The sequence below is a fragment of the Cyphomyrmex costatus genome, unplaced genomic scaffold (assembly GCF_001594065.2).
Source record: "Cyphomyrmex costatus isolate MS0001 unplaced genomic scaffold, Ccosl1.0 scaffold908, whole genome shotgun sequence".
NCBI classification, from domain to species: Eukaryota; Metazoa; Arthropoda; class Insecta; order Hymenoptera; family Formicidae; genus Cyphomyrmex; species Cyphomyrmex costatus.
Genome location: NW_017280493.1, coordinates 193,277 through 212,837, shown reverse-complemented (window position 1 = coordinate 212,837; position 19,561 = coordinate 193,277). Strand labels below are relative to the sequence as shown.

General features: G+C 31.7%; 6 protein-coding genes across 7 annotated transcripts; 3 read left to right on the top strand and 3 right to left on the bottom strand.

The window, feature by feature from the left end:
* Nucleotides 1-1,569: 1,569 nt before the first annotated feature.
* On the top strand, nt 1,570-3,958 carry LOC108781794 (mitochondrial import inner membrane translocase subunit TIM44). The gene is made up of 7 exons (XM_018549876.1): nt 1,570-1,606; nt 2,072-2,224; nt 2,282-2,527; nt 2,604-2,808; nt 2,876-3,018; nt 3,119-3,482; nt 3,568-3,958. Exons 1-7 carry the CDS (start codon nt 1,604-1,606, stop codon nt 3,813-3,815), a joined length of 1,362 nt encoding a protein of 453 aa, XP_018405378.1. The 5' UTR covers nt 1,570-1,603; the 3' UTR covers nt 3,816-3,958.
* Nucleotides 3,959-5,053: 1,095 nt separating this feature from the next.
* LOC108781788 (targeting protein for Xklp2) lies at nt 5,054-8,532 on the bottom strand. 2 transcript variants are annotated; one of them, XM_018549870.1, is made up of 2 exons: nt 8,364-8,532; nt 5,054-7,389 (listed from the first exon to the last, which is right to left on the bottom strand). In XM_018549870.1, exon 2 carries the CDS (start codon nt 7,269-7,271, stop codon nt 5,055-5,057), a length of 2,217 nt encoding a protein of 738 aa, XP_018405372.1. In that variant the 5' UTR covers nt 7,272-7,389; nt 8,364-8,532; the 3' UTR covers nt 5,054. The 2 variants fall into 2 exon arrangements, with proteins under 2 accessions (XP_018405372.1, XP_018405373.1); XM_018549871.1 differs by having other exon boundaries at nt 8,400-8,532.
* A 1,073-nt stretch (nt 8,533-9,605) lies between these two features.
* LOC108781789 (putative glutathione-specific gamma-glutamylcyclotransferase 2) lies at nt 9,606-10,340 on the bottom strand. Its single transcript, XM_018549872.1, has 2 exons — nt 10,196-10,340; nt 9,606-10,136 (listed from the first exon to the last, which is right to left on the bottom strand). The coding sequence occupies exons 1-2, from the start codon at nt 10,337-10,339 to the stop codon at nt 9,606-9,608; spliced, it is 675 nt and encodes a 224-aa protein (XP_018405374.1). The 5' UTR covers nt 10,340.
* Nucleotides 10,341-10,815: 475 nt separating this feature from the next.
* On the top strand, nt 10,816-15,532 carry LOC108781799 (WD repeat-containing protein 6). The gene is made up of 13 exons (XM_018549882.1): nt 10,816-10,897; nt 11,126-11,297; nt 11,524-11,694; nt 11,780-11,930; nt 12,004-12,228; nt 12,307-12,709; nt 12,851-12,982; nt 13,064-13,545; nt 13,657-13,842; nt 13,920-14,452; nt 14,534-14,970; nt 15,074-15,236; nt 15,312-15,532. The coding sequence occupies exons 1-13, from the start codon at nt 10,831-10,833 to the stop codon at nt 15,385-15,387; spliced, it is 3,198 nt and encodes a 1,065-aa protein (XP_018405384.1). The 5' UTR covers nt 10,816-10,830; the 3' UTR covers nt 15,388-15,532.
* A 391-nt stretch (nt 15,533-15,923) lies between these two features.
* On the top strand, nt 15,924-17,467 carry LOC108781803 (trafficking protein particle complex subunit 31). Its single transcript, XM_018549885.1, has 3 exons — nt 15,924-16,181; nt 16,255-16,564; nt 17,278-17,467. Exons 1-3 carry the CDS (start codon nt 16,015-16,017, stop codon nt 17,374-17,376), a joined length of 576 nt encoding a protein of 191 aa, XP_018405387.1. The 5' UTR covers nt 15,924-16,014; the 3' UTR covers nt 17,377-17,467.
* A 127-nt stretch (nt 17,468-17,594) lies between these two features.
* ND-B15 (NADH dehydrogenase (ubiquinone) B15 subunit) lies at nt 17,595-18,806 on the bottom strand. The gene is made up of 3 exons (XM_018549886.1): nt 18,581-18,806; nt 17,856-17,999; nt 17,595-17,769 (listed from the first exon to the last, which is right to left on the bottom strand). Exons 1-3 carry the CDS (start codon nt 18,707-18,709, stop codon nt 17,701-17,703), a joined length of 342 nt encoding a protein of 113 aa, XP_018405388.1. The 5' UTR covers nt 18,710-18,806; the 3' UTR covers nt 17,595-17,700.
* Nucleotides 18,807-19,561: the final 755 nt, after the last annotated feature.

Genomic DNA, 19,561 nt, shown 5'->3' with positions numbered 1-19,561 from the left:
TAAAACTGTATAGTATATTATTTTTTACATTGTGTACATCACAGGAATTGGCTGTGTTTAGTTGCAAATAAATAAAATAATTATATTTTAATATGTACTGATTTACTAATTAAAAAAAATAATAACTTTATCAAACGATTTTGTTACTCTTTTTATGTAGACAATAATTCAGAACTGCAAAAATCTCTACAAGAGCATTCGCCATGACACTACATTTTTATTCGGCAAAGGCATACAATTATGTTAGAAAGAAATTTACGAATTTATTGCCGCACGAAAAAATGTTGACAAAATGGTACCATATAAAAACAGTATAAATAATAGATGGTAATCCTGGATTTACGAAGCAAGCATTCAATTTGATTGTTAATAAGATTCAGCCAGAGGCTCCTGTAATCGTTAACCTTACAATGGATGAAATGTCCATTCGTGAACATATTCATTGGGGTGGTAAACAATTTCATGGTTACGTTGATCTTAGCATCGAAGGTAATAATAAAGATGAGAAGATACCAAAAGCCAAAAACTTGTATTTATGGCTGTAGGACTAAACAGTAATTGGAAAGTTCCTCTCGGGGTACTTTCTAATTAACAGCTTGAATGCCAGTGAAAGGACCAATTTGTTGTTAAAGTGTTTGAAAATTCTGCATGAAACGGGTGCTATATGCAACTCCATTACATTTGACGGAGCAGCAATAAATATAAGTATGTAAAATTACATTGTAATTTTAAAATTGGAAGTGCAGAATATCGTCCCATAGTTTGAGCATCCGTTTATCAATGAAAAAGTAAATTTATATGAGTTTAAATTATTATTATTTATAATTATTTATTTTTTATTTTTAAAATGTTGCAACCGTTTTATCTGCCACTGTACTAGCTACAGAAATTTCCCTAGAACATATATATCAAAATTTTTTGCAGGTTTTTGTTTTTTTGGGATACATGCCACATACTAAAATTAATTAGAAACTGTTTTGATAAAAAGCAAATTTTAACAACCACAGAAGGAAAAAAAATAAAATGGGAATTCCTGAAATTACTTTATGAAGTATAAAAACGGAAAAGTTGAGATGTGGCAATAAATTAACGAGAAGATATTTAAGCTGGCAAGCGGAAAAAACGAATGTGAGATTAGCTACGCAATTGTGAAGTTGCAGTGTGGTAGATTCTTTAAGCGATAGCCAATAAGAATCGCACTTTTCTCCTAGAACAGTCCCTTGCCATTGGCTATCGCTACTTAACGATACTGACAACTGTCGGTAGACGTGTACAGAATAGCGTCCTAGTAGCAGGACCGCTCACTGACCGCTCGTGATTGGTTCTACTCTCGTTTCGCGTTACGCTATTCCGCTGCATGGGTTTGCACCCTTATCCTTCTATTGTGGCTGCACCCTGCGCATTGCGCACCATGCGAGAAACGCACTCTAGGAGCATTGCTCTTTCTAGGGAAAACAAGATGGACAACCTAATGGCACGAGTTTGATGTTTCCCGATCGTAGAGGGCGCAATCAAGTAATAATTGGTAATAATTGCTAGCGGATGGCGTATTCACGACTTCACGAGGACCTTTTGCCGCGGATATAGATAAATCTTTTGTAAAATGGTAAATAAATTGTATTGCTAACTAAACCGGCGTTACTCAGTAACTTAATTTCGCAAACTAAACGCCACGTTTGCATTATTCGACAATCTTGAATGAATTCACGATCTCGTTTGTAAAAGCCGGTGTTTTTTTTTTGTCATTAATGCTAAGGTTATCTTATAAAATTTCTCTTTGTCAGACTCATTCGCACGATTGCGAGATATTGCACGATCGTTGAAGCGATTCGCAATGACTCAGAATTTTTTCTTTGTTCGCGAAAGTGTATTAACTGCATTTAAGATTATTTAATGCTTCACAAACCTCTGGCGAACGACGCACGTTTTTTCAATAAGACGTATTATTCAGCAAAATTGTCGAATATAACGTCTAAATACTAACAACAAGATTTCACATGTACCGAATTATCAATGAAATCGCTCGAATGACAATCGTCACTCAAAGCAAGAATTGTAATTGATTCAACAGTTACAGAACGTTGCATCGTGTAGAGTGAGTTTAAAAGGAGCTTCGAGATTGGTGCGATCAACGAGAAGCTTGAGAAATGGCTCGAGGGAACGCGTACTGTCGCCTATGCTTCTATCAACATCGATGGAATTACTCGATGCACAAATACAGTCGGTAAGTTTCTGCTATGAAAATAAGTGACACTAATGATAAGCAATGATGATTTTGTAGCTTCGACTGTATTCGAATTCAGCACGACGGCCAAGCTTTCTATCTCAATTGGTCGAGAATATCAAACAGGAAATGCAGAAAAACAAAGAGATGAAGGAATCGTTAAAAAAGTTTAGAGAAGAAGCTCAGAAACTAGAACAATCAGAAGCATTACGAACAGCAAGACAAAAATTCCATGCTGTTGAATCTGAGGCTAGTAGAAGTTCAGAAGTGATTAAAGAAAAACTAGATACGATTAAAGAAAAGGTACATATCTATAATATTAACTCATATATAATAATAATGTTATGCATGTACGACTATGCAAGTTTATGTTTAAAAGATGCAAGAAGTTATCGAGGAGGCAAGTAAGACTGAATTAGGCAAACGTGCTGGCCAGTTGGGTGAAGAGATAACGAAATCAGCCAAAGGAGCAGCAGAAACAATTTCGGAAAAGAGCCAAGCACTTGGTAAGACAGGTGCATTTCAAACTATATCACACACTGCAGAGGCCGTACGGAATGAACTTGACCAACATGGAATTCTAGGTAGATAGATTTGGCTGAATAGACAGAGAGTAGAAAGCAGGTTAAATTTCATTATTGCTTGATGCAGGCAAAGTTTACGTTCCACCTAAAAAACTAAGAAAGAGAAACGAAGTGCCAATAGAACCTAGAGAAATTATGCCTGACCAAAAAACGACAGGCGTGGAAATGCACAAGGACTACATGTTTTCTAATGCTTGGGAAAATTTTAAGGTACTTACTACACACAAGTGTTTTGTAATAAATTATATATAATATACAAACAAATATGGACAAATACTTCTATTTAATGATATTGAATGTTCTTTTGAAGGATAAAAATCCATATGTGAATAAGGTAATGGATTGGAAGACGAAATTTGACGAGTCAGATAATGCTGTACTACGCGCTTCCAGATTGCTTACGGACAAGGTTTCGGACATTATAGGTGGACTGTTTCAAAAAACCGAGTTATCGGAGACACTTACAGAAATCTGCAAGCTGGATCCTACTTTTAGTAAAATACAGTTCTTGAAAGACTGCGAGACAGACTTCATCCCGAATATTCTTGAGGCAATGATTAGAGGCGACCTTGAGATTCTGAAAGACTGGTGCCATGAAGGACCATACAACATAATAGCGCAACCACATAAGGAAGTTAAAAAGTTAGGCCATTATTCGGATAGTAAAATTCTAGGTACGTATTTACGTATAATAATGTTCATTAATTATATGATACTTTGAGATCATGAAAAGTAAAAAAAAGGGAACATCTATTACAGATATCGACAATGTAGATTTAGTGATGGGCAAGATGATGGAACAGGGACCGGTTTTAATAATTAGCTTTCAATCTCAACAAATCATGTGTGTGAAAGATGTGAAAAACGAAGTGATTGAAGGAGATCCCCAAAAAGTTATGCGTGTCAATTACGTTTGGGTACTGTGTCGCGATCGAATGGAACTTAATCCCAAGGCTGCGTGGCGTTTACTTGATCTTAGTGCCACCAGTTCGGAGCAACTGGTATAGCGTAAACGAACGCAACATAAACTAAACTATTCAAAGTTTACACGACTACGTGGAATTGTCGTGTAATGATGTCATTCGTGTACATTACCGCTATTATTCATATTAAAAAGACGTGATCAAACGAGTCAAGAATTATTTAACGATTACCGAAATATAGTATACGTAGTATACAACGTCTCATGTAAATTGGAATGTTTATGTATGTATACAAGATTTATCAACGCAATATCTGTAAATTTTAATTATACTTTATCATAGTATATACAGACGCTAAGTTATTTACAAGATAATATATTTGTAAATGCGTAGAAATCACATAGTGCGATACATTTTATGATCACATACAGCTTGCAATTATTTAAAAATAGATCATAATTAAGATAATATCCGTTCATTGTACACATAATGGAAGTATCTATTATTTAACTGTTTTATCAATTAGTGTTATGTACTATATTGAACAAAATTTTCGTACTGTCGTATCTTTAACTTTGAAAAACATTGGTTAATATTTAGAAGAATTTATATTGCGAATTAGCAAATATTAAAATATCAATTTTTATACAATATATTTATATTGTCAACTGTATAATAAGAACAAGCCAATTTTTATATAGTAAACAGAAGAAGAAAATAGGTTGTGCTTTATTAATGAGATAATTAAAATCTTTTTTTTAATATTAAAATCTAAACGTCAAAAGTAATTACAGGTATTGCAGTTGGAAAAGTTTTTCAAAAATTAGAAATGTTTTTATCATATATATTTAAAATATTGTAATTGTGTACAGCACAAAATATGGACATCTGATGACAGAATCTGTTAGTTTGAGTATATTTAAATGCATTTGTAATAAAACTATATATATAAATGTACATATGTATACATGTACATATGTATACAAGCTGATATTAACGAATGATTATAGCATACGATTAAATTATAAAGAGAATTGTTGATTATTTTTTAAAGAGTATTATAAGAGTTCGTTTTGGATTGAAACGGAATAAAATGATATCCTGCGAACAAACGATTATAGTATTATTTTTTCTATTTAAGATAAAATCATGCATGTAAATAAGTAGAATATCTGTACCATTATAAGAATAATGTATCTAAACTCATTTTTTATTCACATTCTTCATAACATTATACTGTGTTGTAATCTTTATATAAATATACAAGCGAGTTACAATATTATATAATTTTTTTCAACCGAAATATTCTAATCAGTGTCATGTTCATGTTTGTTTCGATTTGAGTTTACTCGCAAACGCAGGACTCTCTGGATCAGTTAGCTTTTTCGTTCCTTTAATAATAACTGGCGATTTGTATAATGGCATCGGTCTTGCTTTCACCTCCGTCAATTTGCGCAGTTCTGTCTTCACTAATTTCTCAGATTCGAGTTTTTTCTTTTCGACTTCCTGACGCTTTGCCGCCTCTTCCATTTCCTTGCGCCTCATTTTCTCGTTAAACTCGCATCGTTCCTTTGCCCGTTTATCAGTGTTTAATTTAAACGGATAGGCTTTTAATGGTACTTTCTGTTTATCAATAGTGCCAACTGTGTTCTTCGCTTTTTCTATATTCTTCCTCTCTGCCTTGAAAGAATCAATATTCGGCTCTTTGTTTTCCTGATCTTCCACTTGTTCGTTTACAATCTTCATATTTTTGTTCTTCGCTGAAAGATTCTCTTTGGATCTACCACGAATCATTACGGGTTTAAAAACTGGGACCGGATTCGCCCGGAATACACGCGCTCGTTTGTCTTCTTCGAGCAGTTGTTTCACCAATTGTTCCTTTTTTACAGACACTCTCTTGTCCCGGTCATCAAAGCTAAATGGACATGGTAAGATTGATTTTTTTGCACTCTGCTGCTGTTTGGCCGGTGGTGTTGGTGGCTTCGAGAAATTTGGTACTGGCCTGGCATGAAATTCTGTCTTTGTTTTACTGGCTTCTTGCAGATCCTTCAGCCGTTGCTTCTTTTTTATCTGTAGATCCTTATTGCGTGCCTCAAAGCTAAACGGTACAATGCGTGTCACGTTTTTTGTTGCATTGATGTCTTTTGGTACACCAAAGAATGTTACCTCTTCACGTTCTACAATCAGACCTGAGGAATTGGTCACCAGTAATTTAACATTTTTCGGACCACATGACGCCTTGTCGCGATTTGACAATGGACTTTTATTGAGTTGAGACAAGTTTGTAGAAGAAACTTTCTCGTTGGATTCGATCGTAGAATTATCCGTGGCTGTCATCGGCTTCTTGATCACTCGTGAGCTTCGTAGTACATTAGATGGTATCGGATTAGCTTTTATTCGATGTTTCTTCATTTCTTCCATTTCCAGTTTCTCGCGCTCTTCTTGACTCAGCACCTTAACAGGACGCGACCTGTTCTTTGATATGAGTGCTGGTGAAATCGGTATCGTTGGTTTTAAACGGTTCTGCGTTAACTTCGACAGTGGTATACTAGTTATATTATTCGCCTTATTGCTTCTGGTATGGAAACGCTTGGGCGTCTCGTTTTGGTAGCGCGATACTGCCTCCGCTAGACTGACAAATTTCTTGTTGACTGACATTCTGCGCTTCGGTAGACTTCGTCTATGGTTATACCAGGTAAGTACTGAATGCTTATTCAAAGGTTGTGTTTGATTGCCTATCTTGGTCATAACATCCACTTCGTCTTGATTGTTCTCTTTCTTACTGTCAAATGATTCTTTTGATTCCTTTTGCGACTCTTTATCATCTTCCTCGTTATATTTCTTATTGCCTGTCTCATTACATTTTTCAATATCTTTTTTATTGCATTCCTTATTATCTTCCTCTTTGTCTTGTTTTTCTTTCTTATTTTTTGAGTCTTTTGCTAGATTGTTCTTAGTGTGATTTTCATCTTGCTTCAATGGGGTATAACTAAGCGATTTTCCTTTCGCATTTACAGACATGTCAGTGCCTAATTTACAGATATTTTTAACTTTCGTGGATCTTTGCAGAGAATCTTGTCCAGATGGAATATATTTATTCGGTACACTACGACAGCCAATGGATTTAGATAATTTAACAGTTTTAGACATATTCGGTGTCGTAAAAACAGTCTGCATGGTAGTTTTATTCAGTGCTGCTCGAGTTTTAAGTGGTTTTGAACAGAGTTCCCATTGTCTCATTGCATCATTGAATACTTGATCATAAGTAGTCTCTTCTAGTTCATGTTTTGGGGAAGCTATTTTGATAGGAGTGCTCTTTATAATTTCCAAGTCTGCTTGTACCTCTGTGCTAGCACATATGACATCTGTGTTAGACATGAGCTGAATATTCTCTATATTCTCAGAAATAGTATCACAGAAATTATCTATATGTTCATGCATTGCATGCGATTTTTCAAAAAAATCCTGCATTTGTATCGGACTGCGAGTTTCAGTAAAATCTACCCATTGTGGTGCTTGCAGATCAAGGTAATCCCCCATTGTGTCAATCAGTAAGATAGCTTGCACGCAAAATATGTAACTAGTACCGAATCATAAAGAGAAAAATAATCGCTATACCTCAAAATACAAATGTCATCCAACAGTAGTTGATGATAATCTGTAACATAAAAATTTGAAATCTTAAATTATTTTAAAGATGTATCTAGTATTGTATAATATTATATATATCTAATATTATATATAAACAATAAGTAACAAATAACAAAAATGGTTTAACTATGTACTTAACAATGTACTTTCTTTCTTTTGTTTCATTTGTTTCTTCATTTCTAAATTATAGCTATATTTGCATTTTAATCATTCCTGAGGTGGATTTCTAGCTATTGAATCCACAATGCTAGAAATCCACCTGAGATCTCTGAGAAAGAAAATATTAACAAATCACATTTGAACCATTTATGCTCATGTCCACTAATGCAGATTAACTTTAATCTCGGTTCAATTTACTCTTTGTCTTTTTCTAGTTATAAAAATTAGAAAAAGATAATAGTAAGTTAAACCGAGATTAAAGTTAATCTTTATTGATGGAAATTAAAGTTACGTCATATGAACAATTGGTTAACTCTTTCTTCATATGGGATCGATTTCTAGCAGCATGGACAGAGCTTTAAGCTATCAAAATTGATATAACAATATGACAATATAAATAAAATATGTTATTGTTAGAAAAATATAATTATATGAAAATATAAGACTTGACATTATTTTGAGACACTTTTCAATTTATTTCTTAATCTTATTTACTTACTGTTTAATAGCATTTAACGACATTTCTTCATCAAATAGAAATTGTTAATTAAATGTCATTTCTAACTCATCATCAATATTGAGAAATTCCTTATACAAAGACTTATCGAAAGTAGCAAAATTAAAAATCTCGTGTGACATGACGTGTTTTATACGTATCCTTTATAAATAATTAAACAGAAATAGCTTTATTTTAATAGCAAAAGAAATATTTATATATACAATAACTAAATAGCTTACTATATTATTTCCATTCAACTGAATTAATAACCAAATCTCGCAGATTCAACATGCTGTTATTACAAAATAAAGACCAGTACTCACATATAATTATTTATGTTAGTTTTTTTTATTATTTACGTCTCTTGTCACTTTCGCTGCTCATCGAAAAGCACTCGTGTGCTTCAAATTTCTCGTCTCTACAACCACAGATCTTCTATCCTTATTTTTAGTTCATGTACTCGATATTCAATTGAACCTTCAAAGGCGGGATAGGAACAGCGAACGTTTCACAAGCACGGTCAACAACGGAATCAACACATTGTACGTTGCAGTCGTTCAAGTTTGAATTTTTCCCATGCCTCGCCCGGATTGGTTGTGTTGTTGCTAGCCGGGGCATGAGCCGGGGTATGAAGTTTCGTTTCGCGCATGCGTATCGTATCGCAAGTGAAATACCTTTGCAGATCTGCTTCTTTTTCTGATGGTTTCTAAAAATTATATAAAAGTTTGTCCGCGAATTTCAGTAATAGATAATATTATTTTCTTCTCATACATTTCCATTACTTTACTAACGCTTTGCTATTAAGATTTTTACTCCCCTAATATCGCACACGAAGAATTATTTGTTATCGCAAAACGTATGCACGAAAAATCCGACAGATCGTAATTCATTCTGATTAACTGACAAATAGCATATGTGCGTTTTTAATAAGGGGAGAGAGGAGAGAATTTAAAAAATTCCTACGTCAATATATGCCTAGAAAATATATCCCGCCATAAAAATTTCAAATTCTCTTAATTTCTATAGAACTTTAAAAAAGTTAGTAGTAAATTATTATATATATGAATCACGAAAATTAAAATAATTTCTAGAACAGAATTTTTATATAATTTACATTATATCGCAAACTCTTTTCAACACCATCAAAATGTGTGAAAATTTGAAGACATTATTGATAAACGTACAATATTTTATATGAAAATATGATTTATTTGATAAATAAGATATTTTTAATCATTGGTTTAAAAATATTCGTGCCTAATTATACGGAAATATTATAATTTTGCTATTATTTTAGACAGTGCAAAAAAGTTTCGTTTCTTTATTTCTCAGCCAATTGTATCAATAGTCTCGTTTCACTAACTGTAATAAAAACTTCTTAGTCAAAATGTTTCGTACTATAATAAATTATTAGTTTGCTACATAAATACAATCTTAATCCAAAGCTCTCTAAATAGAAAGAAAAAATTAAATAAAATAAATAGTTCATAAACTTCAAAACGTTCGTTATATCGACTGATGAAACAATTGGCTATATTTTCTTATATTAATACAACTATTATGTTTTATGAAAATTGATCCAATTCCAGTGATTCTTCTTCCCGTTGCTCCAATTCCTTTACAGCTTTTTCTAAAGCAAACAAATGTTCATCTTGCACACCAGGAGCTATCGTGCGCATCGCGGATGCCAGTTTATAGAGATATTCTACATTAGATCCACTGATGCCACGTGAAACAATTATGTGTCTCGCAATGGTATCTACGTTCTCCATACCAGCAAAATTTGGATTATCTTCTTCACCTATATAAATAGTGAGGTAGAACGGAGTTTCATCCGATGCGGTCGAAAGCGATACCGTTGAAAAATTCATCCTTGAGAGATCATTCAGAGACATATTGGCATTCGAACCACTTTGGATAGACTTGGAAAAATCACAGGGATAGAAGAGGACGGTTTTTTTAATGTAACCACCTTTCTCTCGGAAATCCAAATGATTCACTACGTTTTCTATATTCTGGGAAGATATTTTGTATGCGAGTCCCCACACTTGGTCGTCAGGATTAGTAGAGGCGAGTAACGTCACCACACGTCCAGGCTACAAGAAGAGAATGAAAATGAAGCTAATGTAAGGAAAAGCAATTGCATCTTGCCTACCCTATTAGGCACGCCTCTGTGATCGGTACTCTTTTGATAGAAACGCCTGATGTATCCTTTAATGTAACCGACGAGCTTTTTCTCATACGGAAAGTCTGCTTTCCATATTAAGGAACCATAACCAAACACCCACATGCTCGGCATGCTCACTCGTTCAAGACGCGTCGGTCGAAAGATTTCTCTTTATTATCGAGGCAACAATGACGATCACGTCATGCACCAATGTAGATTTTCTCTAATCTCTCGGATGATGAGCTCGTCTTTTAATCCCGTGGCATAACTTGCAGACAATTCCGCTCCAAAATTATGCTCCATGCTACGTGCAACGCGTCCGATACGTTTTACAATATAACCTATTTATCTGTCACGATGTACACGTGTGACAAGTGAGATTGCCACATCGATAATTGGCCAATTTAATATAGAATTTTCCGATTGGTTGATCTAGTGGAAAAACTCCAAGCACAGAACTCCTCCCACACGAATGTTGTGACACGTGCGCGCTGCACGAAAATACAAAGCGATACAATGCGTGCATATGAGGAGGATTAGCACGAATAATTGTGATAACGGTTGCTAACACCTTAATACATTTATATTTATGATGAAGTAATGTAATTTTTATTATATATGAAATGATTCCATTGTTGTCACGTACAGAGATCCTCGCTATTCGATGCGTAAAAAACGCTGTACTTGTAGGTTAGTTACGAGTTAGTTAATATAATTACACAATAATTACACAGTTTATGTAATATCAATTTAATACAAATAATTTTTAGAAAAATTTTGTATTAATATTATATAAATAATTCTTTTTCAAAATTAACAAAAATTTTGGGGGCTAATATTTAGAGTGCTCAAGATAAATTTAATAAAATTATAAATTTTTTTTAACTCTGTATAGAAAACGCTTGTTTATTATCGCAGGTATGGGACCTACTCTCTATGTATTCAGGGATTGCAAATTTCAGTGCAAATTGGATTGTCTGTATCCAAATAATATACATGGTATTGTAGTAGGAAGGAATAACATATTAGCTGTATTTGGTGCTAAATCCATATGCATTTGCAAACTTGTTGAAATAGAGCGTAATATAAGGTAATATAATTATATACATGGTATATCAAAGCCAAATACCAACATGATTTATAGATAAAAATAAGAATTATTTGAGATATAGACTTATATAGAGACTATGATCTATATATGTATATAACTGTTTTTCATTATTTTATTAAGAGAGCATATTAGAACAATTTTTTAAACCTGGAATATATTGTATGTGACATACAATAATATTTTTTTGTTCTACATGTGTATATAGAATTAGAAAACAAAGTACTGATCAATTTAATGATTGGATAATTGCTGCAAAGTGGATATCATTTAAAGAAGAAGTACGATTGGCAGTTCTATTTGCCCATAATTATATATCTATATATGATATATTTAATAAAACTTGTCAAATTATACGTTGTGAAGAAACATGCATTCTGTATCCTTTCATACTTTTCATTAATTAATTTCTTACAGAGATAATTGATATAAAAAACATAATAATTTTCTTAATTAATATCTAGTTATGGCGGCTCTATATCAGGAACTTCTCAAGAAAATTTAGTTATTTTTAGTGGAACTGTATTTCAAGAAATTTTAATATGGAAAGTAAACAATAGATATCATGACGTTAATAAAAGAATGCCAGTTTTGCATCGTTTAACAGGACACAAGGTTGGTAATTATAATACATTTGACATGAAAGAATAAAATTTTTAAATAGAAATCTTGTAAATTTTTATTCTAGGGTGTTATTTTCTCTGTTATTTGCGATCTGTCTTCACGATTTATTTGTTCTACGTCTGATGATAGAAGTGTTCGATTCTGGAAAATAACAGAACATGGCGATTCCAAAAGCAACAATATAAACTGGCAAACAGTAAAAATAGAGCCAATAAAAGCAATGTTTATGCATACAGCAAGAGTTTGGAAAGCTTTAATTAGAAATGACATTGTTTTAACAATAGGAGAGGTAAGGTTTCAATTATTTCTATATGTGAAAGTTGCTATTTATTTTTATGTATATTTAAAAAAATGTTTACTGTTTCAGGATTCACTTATATGTACATGGTCGTTCTCGGGTAATTTACTTAATAAAGCTTACTACAAAGCTCCTATATGGAGTATTGATGTGTCTGAAGATAATATAGTATATGTAGGCGGAGGTGATGGATCTGTACATATGCAACCTTTTGAACATTACAAAAACCTAGAAACAATTTTTCTACCTGGTGTCTATGATACATGTAACTTTCCTAAATACGTTTCTTATTTGCATGATGGCACAATTTTAGTCTTTACCGAATTGGGATCACTTCTACACTACAACAAAGAAATAATACTTAAAAATTCTATATACTTAACAAAAGAACATTATTATATCATGCAAGTTTCTCCAAAGCGAAACTTTGTTGCCCTTGCATCTAGAGATGGTTATGCAATAGTATACGAAGGTAGGGAAATATTTATTAAAATAAAAATTTCTTAATAATAACAATAAATTTTTAATTCTGTTTCTCCAGTATAAATATATTATTGTTTTTATTTTCAATTTTTTAATTAATAAAATTAAATAATTGATAATATATTTTTAGAGTATCTTGGGACTTTACAACAATTTACAGAGGAAAAGAAAATAATGGATTCGCAAATTTTTTCTTTGCAATGGTTAAATAATTCCGACTTGATTGCATGTGGTGCAAATGGTCTTTTGAAGTTATTGAATGGTATGTAATCATTTATGTAAGTGTGTATCATAAATCATAAGGTGTATTTTAGAACATATACAACATTATGATTTTATATAGGCAATCTTACAATTCACGCGGAATGTATATTACCACCTAGTCGAGAACGTTGGTTGACTGCAGCTATAATCTATAAAGATATTACTCCTGTGAACTATGGCACATCATATAATTTGTTAATATGTGGGGATAGAGCTGGAAATATTTATGTATACGATCTGAAATATATACATTTTAACACAGTTATTAACACAGATATTAGTAGAAAACCTATTCAAACACTTAATAAAATTCATGGCAAAATAGGAGTCCAATCATTTTGTACATGTGGAGAAAACTTGATAACGTCTGGACGTGATGGGATGTTGAGATTTTATCAAATACATTTAATAAAAGATTCTTCTATCCACACGAAACCCTTGGTAATGCTGCATAAAAAAAAGATGCCAATGGATTGGATTAGTGGCATGTTAAAAATGAATATGACAAGAGTAGGCGAGATGAAAAGAAATGAGATTTTTTTTGTATTTGGTTTTAAACAGGTATAAATCGAAAATTATATACGTATATATATACGCACGCGCGTATATGCACGTATAAAATAATAGAAAACCTTGCACAATAATACATTATATCTCTTATAATATTTTCAGGTAGAATTTATAATATATAACTTACTGAATGAAAACATAGTCGTCAGAATTCCTTGCGGCGGCGGTCATAGATCATGGGACTGTGTAATATCGCACACAAACGCCAGTTTTGCTTACATAAAAAATAAACAGGTTCATGTTTGTGATATGGCTTCTTCTGTTTTTCTTTCACAGTCTGTTTTACAGGTAAGTGATTTTAATTTATTACAAAGAAAATAAATGTGCAAACCTCTCTCTATATTTATGGTTTTTTTTATATCTAGAATGGATTTCACCTTAAAGAGACATGTTGCTTGCGATACATTGCAATTAAGCAATCAAATCATCGAGAAAATATTTTTATATCTGGTAGTGAAGATTGCACTCTTCGTATCAACAGTATTTGCGAATACGATTTCCAGTGGAATATTTTCAAAAATTTAGGAACTTTTAATGGCCATCTTTCGGGCATAAAATGCCTAAGTGTTATTGAATTAAACACGTTAAATGAATCTGAGTTTCAATATCTAGTCTTTTCTGGTGGAGGAAGAGCACAATTGAAGATTTGGAAGCTAAACTTCAACTTCCAAGGAGTTGATCCAAGAAGTCCACATTCAATAAAGAAACTAAATATGTCATGTTTCGATATGAATTCTCATATGCTCTATAAACAAAATCAGTATTGTAAAAAACCGTGGCAGGAAGCTAAACAATCCTGTATTGAAGAACCAGAAACACGTTACATGGATATTTATGCTTATTATTCTAAATTAAATTGTGTATTAGTCTTTATAGCTTGTGCAGATGGGTACTTAAGGTAACGTGCTTGTTTCATTAAGAATGATATATTTTTTTATAAGGATTATAAAATAATATTCCTTTTTTCTCTCTATTGCAGACTACTTGTATATGATATTGTAACTAACAACATATATTTGAAGGTATCTACTAAATACATAGACCGTTGCATTTTGAAGATACATGTATTATTGTACAAATCCAAAGTAATTGTATTAACAATGAATACAGACGGGAAGTTACGTTTTTTCGATTTTACCGACATGGTCTCGAAAATACACGAGGATGCAAATTCTGGAAACCAAAATATTATGAATTTCAATGATATCCCTTTCGCAGAATTTAACTTGCACCAGTCAGGAATTAATTGTTTTGATTTAAAGGATATGAATGAAAATAAATATCTTTTAGTTACTGGTGGCGATGACAATTTACTCAATGTCACTTATTTTCAAATTTACATATCAGAAGATAAACTATTAGCTGAAATATTATCTAAATGGAATACAGCGTCTGCACATTCCACACAAATCATTGGTGAGTTCATGCATACATTAAGACAGTTTTTAAGGTAAAGATATATATATTGTATATACCATATAAATCTTAAGATATTTATAAAAGTGTACCATACCAACAGGTGTGAAATTGAAAGACAATACAATATGTAGCGTAGGAATAGATCAACAAGTTATTACATATAATTATTCATGTTCCAATGGAGTTGTACATGTAGATATCTTAAATCATGTATTTACATCAGTTACGGATGTGCAAGGCATAGAATTATATAGTTATCCCAAGTAAGTTTAAAAATATATTGGATATTAATTACATCCTCTTTATTTCACTATTTTTACAAATATTAATGTTAACAGTCATGATAACAGTTGGAGCGACTTTATTTGTATATATGGACGAGGATTTGAAATATTATCCATTTGCAAAAAATGATCCTTTTGGTGCTCCCGACAATTTCTGAAAGTTGGTTGAATATATATATAGTATTATGTATACATTTATCTATTTGTAATACTTAATATTGTGTAAATATAAACTAAGTTATTACACATTTAAATATGTGCAAGGATAATCGATTATTTCCTATACCTTTTTTATCCAACCAGAGGAAGTGTTTTGCCATTTTATATACATACCAAGTTGTGCAAACTACGCTTAAATATAATATACAGGACTTGTAAAATATATTGAACTCTAATTATGTGTAAATATAGTATATATAATGTAAAAATCTTGAAAATAAATAAAATTATTTACTTGTTTAAGATATTCGAAACTTCTAAATTTTAAGATATAAGAAAAATAACATTTTTGAACTTTTCAAATATTAAAACAACTCGTACGTTCACGCAATTACATTTATTAAAAAATTTTTAAAAGATGGTATATTCGAATGTTTCCTTTTTAATTTGGGTCACTAACCGTTACTGTCGTTAGATGTCAGTTTAATCGTAAAAAAAATGGCAGTACAGTGTATATTTTGACAGCTAAACATTATCGTGCGACATTTCTTGATGATAATATTTATAAAAATTGCATGACATATTTAATTATATAAAGATGTCAAGTATTACGATATCAGCCATAAGACCGCGGACCAGTATCCTCGATAAATCCTTGAGTAAGGGTAAAGGAGAGGTTAGCTTGAGTTGTTTTGCCCTCTTATTCTCTGAATTAGTGCAATATTGTCAAAACAGAGTCTATACTGTTCCAGAGCTGCAGAATAAGTAAGTAGAGCAAATTATTCTTTACCATATATTATCTTGTATTTTAAAAAATATTGTCTGATGTTGTAACTAGACTGGCAGAGATTGGAGCAGAAGTTGGGCACAGGATAACAGATTTACTCGTTGTACGAGAAAAGGGTGGCAAACGCGAGATAAAGCTACTTAATGTACTGCTGTTTGTCAAAAGTACGGTGTGGAAGTCCTTATTTGGTCGAGAGGCTGATAAATTGGAACATGCAAATGATGACGAACGTACTTATTACATCATCGAAAAGGAGTCCTTGGTAAACAAATTTGTGTCGGTACCCAAAGATAAAGGAAGCTTGAACTGTGCATCCTTTGTCGCTGGTATTGTGGAGGCTGTACTTTGCGATTGCGGCTTTGTAAGCAGCTTCAATTATCTATTTTTTTTTAAGAATATATCTATTAATTTTTAACAAATCCAAGTGTAATCTTCTTATGAACTCTCTTACTTTCCAAACACAAAAAATATGGATCGGCGGATCAGGCAATTAAGAATCAAACGTGGTTCTTAATACGTAATTGTCTATTTATTCATAAAAATCTTGAACGTTTTGACTCTCTTTGGAGTCATCTTCAGCATACATAATCGCTAAACATCCTTGAAAATTTGAGACAACGTCACCATCAGATTAACCGATCTGATCTACTAATACATTAAGCTAAAATTAAATAATAATCAAAGATGGTGACTCACCTCAAATATCAAAGAAAAGTCATATTCACAAAAGTATCGATTAACATCACAAATTTATAATTTAGGAATCATTGTTAATTAACATGTACAAAGTCTTCACATACAAGTCTTAAATATAACTGACTTAAAAACAGTTTAACTTTTTTAAAGTTGTCTCAAATTTTCAAGAATGTTTAGCGATTATGTATGCTGAAGATGACTCCAAAGAGAGTCGAAACGTTCAAGATTTTTATGAATAAATAGACAATTATATATTAAGAACCTCGTTTCACTCTCAATTGCTCGATCCATCGATCCATATTTTTTGTGATTAAGTTTTAAGTTTGCATTTATACTTTTATAGGACAAAATTTATAAATATTTTAAATATTATTGCAGCCTGCTAAGGTAACAGCACATTGGCATAAAGGAACTACATATATGGTTAAATTTGATGATGCTGTTGTCGCACGTGACAAACAATTAGAAGATCGATAATAGAAAGAAAATAAATATATACGTTGTTCTTTCTATGAAGATAAAGATACTTACAAATATTTATCAATGATATAAATTACTCATTATTGTGATAAATCTATAGTCCTTAATTATTGTGTTAAATTCATATTTTATGTGTGTACCTTTTATATTGAATAGTATCACTCTTCGAATTTTCATAACTATACATTAATAAAATCTTTTTCTTATTTCTTTTAATGACATACATTGCATTTAACCTTGATTTCTTCTATAAGTTTATTTTATACAATCTAATGTTAAGTTAGGTACATCAACACTGCATGTTTTATTAAAATAATCAATCTAACAGAATCTATGTGGTCTGCTTGCATAATCGATTTGCCCAGTACGATACATGTGTTCTTTTTTAGCCTATGAAAAAAATATAATACAATTTACATATTAATATTTTTACATCAGTTTTTGTATTTTATGTTTTTCAAATACAAAATACTTACCCTTCCAGTTTTTAACATTAATCCAGTTAAGATAATAAGACCTGCAATTACTCCAAATCGCGAGAAGAATCGTGTCACTGTAGGTACAAAGTGCATCTCTACCGATGCTTTTGCGGCAGCGAATCGATATATTCCTGTATCAAACTATATTTGTAGAATGAGTAATCATATAATAATTTATTAAAATTGATTTATATAATTATTGTAATTTATAATACAAGATTAATTGACACATTAATCGATTATTTGTTACTTTAAAATCAACAAAGTACTAAAAGTACAAAGGTACAATAGATAGTTTCCACTATTGCCATGTTTCATTAATTTGTTACATAATTTCTGTATAGACAATTCTGAGTGTAAAGTGTACATAATTGATTAAATTTTTGCATACACGCACATATATATACATATATTTGCGTTTATAAATCCTATTCAATTTTTTAATTCTTATTATTACATTTATTATTTTTAGTAATAAATACTATATTTTATGTTCTTTAAAAAAATATTGAGTATACTTGAATCGAGGAATACAAAGATCAGAACAACAAATTTATGCGAGTGATAGAGCAAAATACTGTTACGCAATAAATGACAACAATGAATACAATCTGTCAGTACATAAATGAAACATAAATAGACGTAAATATTGCCCAGAGCCAAGTATCGCTAATATTTGTAGACTTATAGGTTAAGTTAAATGCCCGGGTGTGTATACGTACAAGAAGGCTTTTGGTCGGGTGTCCTGAATCTCTTAGATATATTTCGCGTAACTGCTTCCGTTTCGCATCTTTCCACAACGCGATTTCGCGTTGCTCCGGCGTGAGATCGTATATCTTTTTCGACGACATGATTTAGAATTTTATAACCTTACCTCCGTGACCCGTCCCTTCACCCTTCACTCAATCGTTGCGTTTCTCTACCTTACCTTGCGAACAGATATGTAACTTTTACCGATCGCAATCAATATAGTAATCGCGAAATAAGAAATATTTTCTTATTGGAGCTGCCCTGTATTATTGATGAAAGCGTTTTTTTTTCACGAATAAAATTTTTTTTTCATAGAATAAAAATTTCTTTTTCAAGATTAAAATATATATGCTAATGTACCTGCACCTGGTGTATTTCGTGTCCAAAACTGTATAAAAAATTACAAATTTTCTTTATCCATTTTTACTTTCAGCTGGTTGCAATATTTAAGGTAAAAAAATAAATTTAAAAAATCTGTAATTTTTTATTTTTTTCCAGTTCTTACTATTTTTTTACAAGACAATGAGATACAATCTAGAGACACGGTAGTGTCTCGGCAATAAGACATAACATGAGACACTTATTATTTTACTTGTTATTTACTGATTGTTAAAAAAAGACAAAACAGTAAGTAATCATCTAAATTTCTAAGGTTCTAAAAATTTTTCACGTTTTTGTTCCTATCCAATTTCGTCGTATATGTATAGTTTCATAGAATAAATATTTCTTTTTCAAGATTAAAATATATATGCTAATGTACCTACACCTGGTGTATTTCATGTCCAAAAAGCTGTATAAAAAAAATAAAAAATTACAAATTTTCTTTATCCATTTTTACCTTCAGCATTGGTTGCAATATTAAGGACGTTCTCCGAAAAATCCATTTTCTTTAAATTTTTCTAAAACTTACAGAAAAAGCTTAATTGTTTAAGTGTTCTGAACACGTGTTTTGA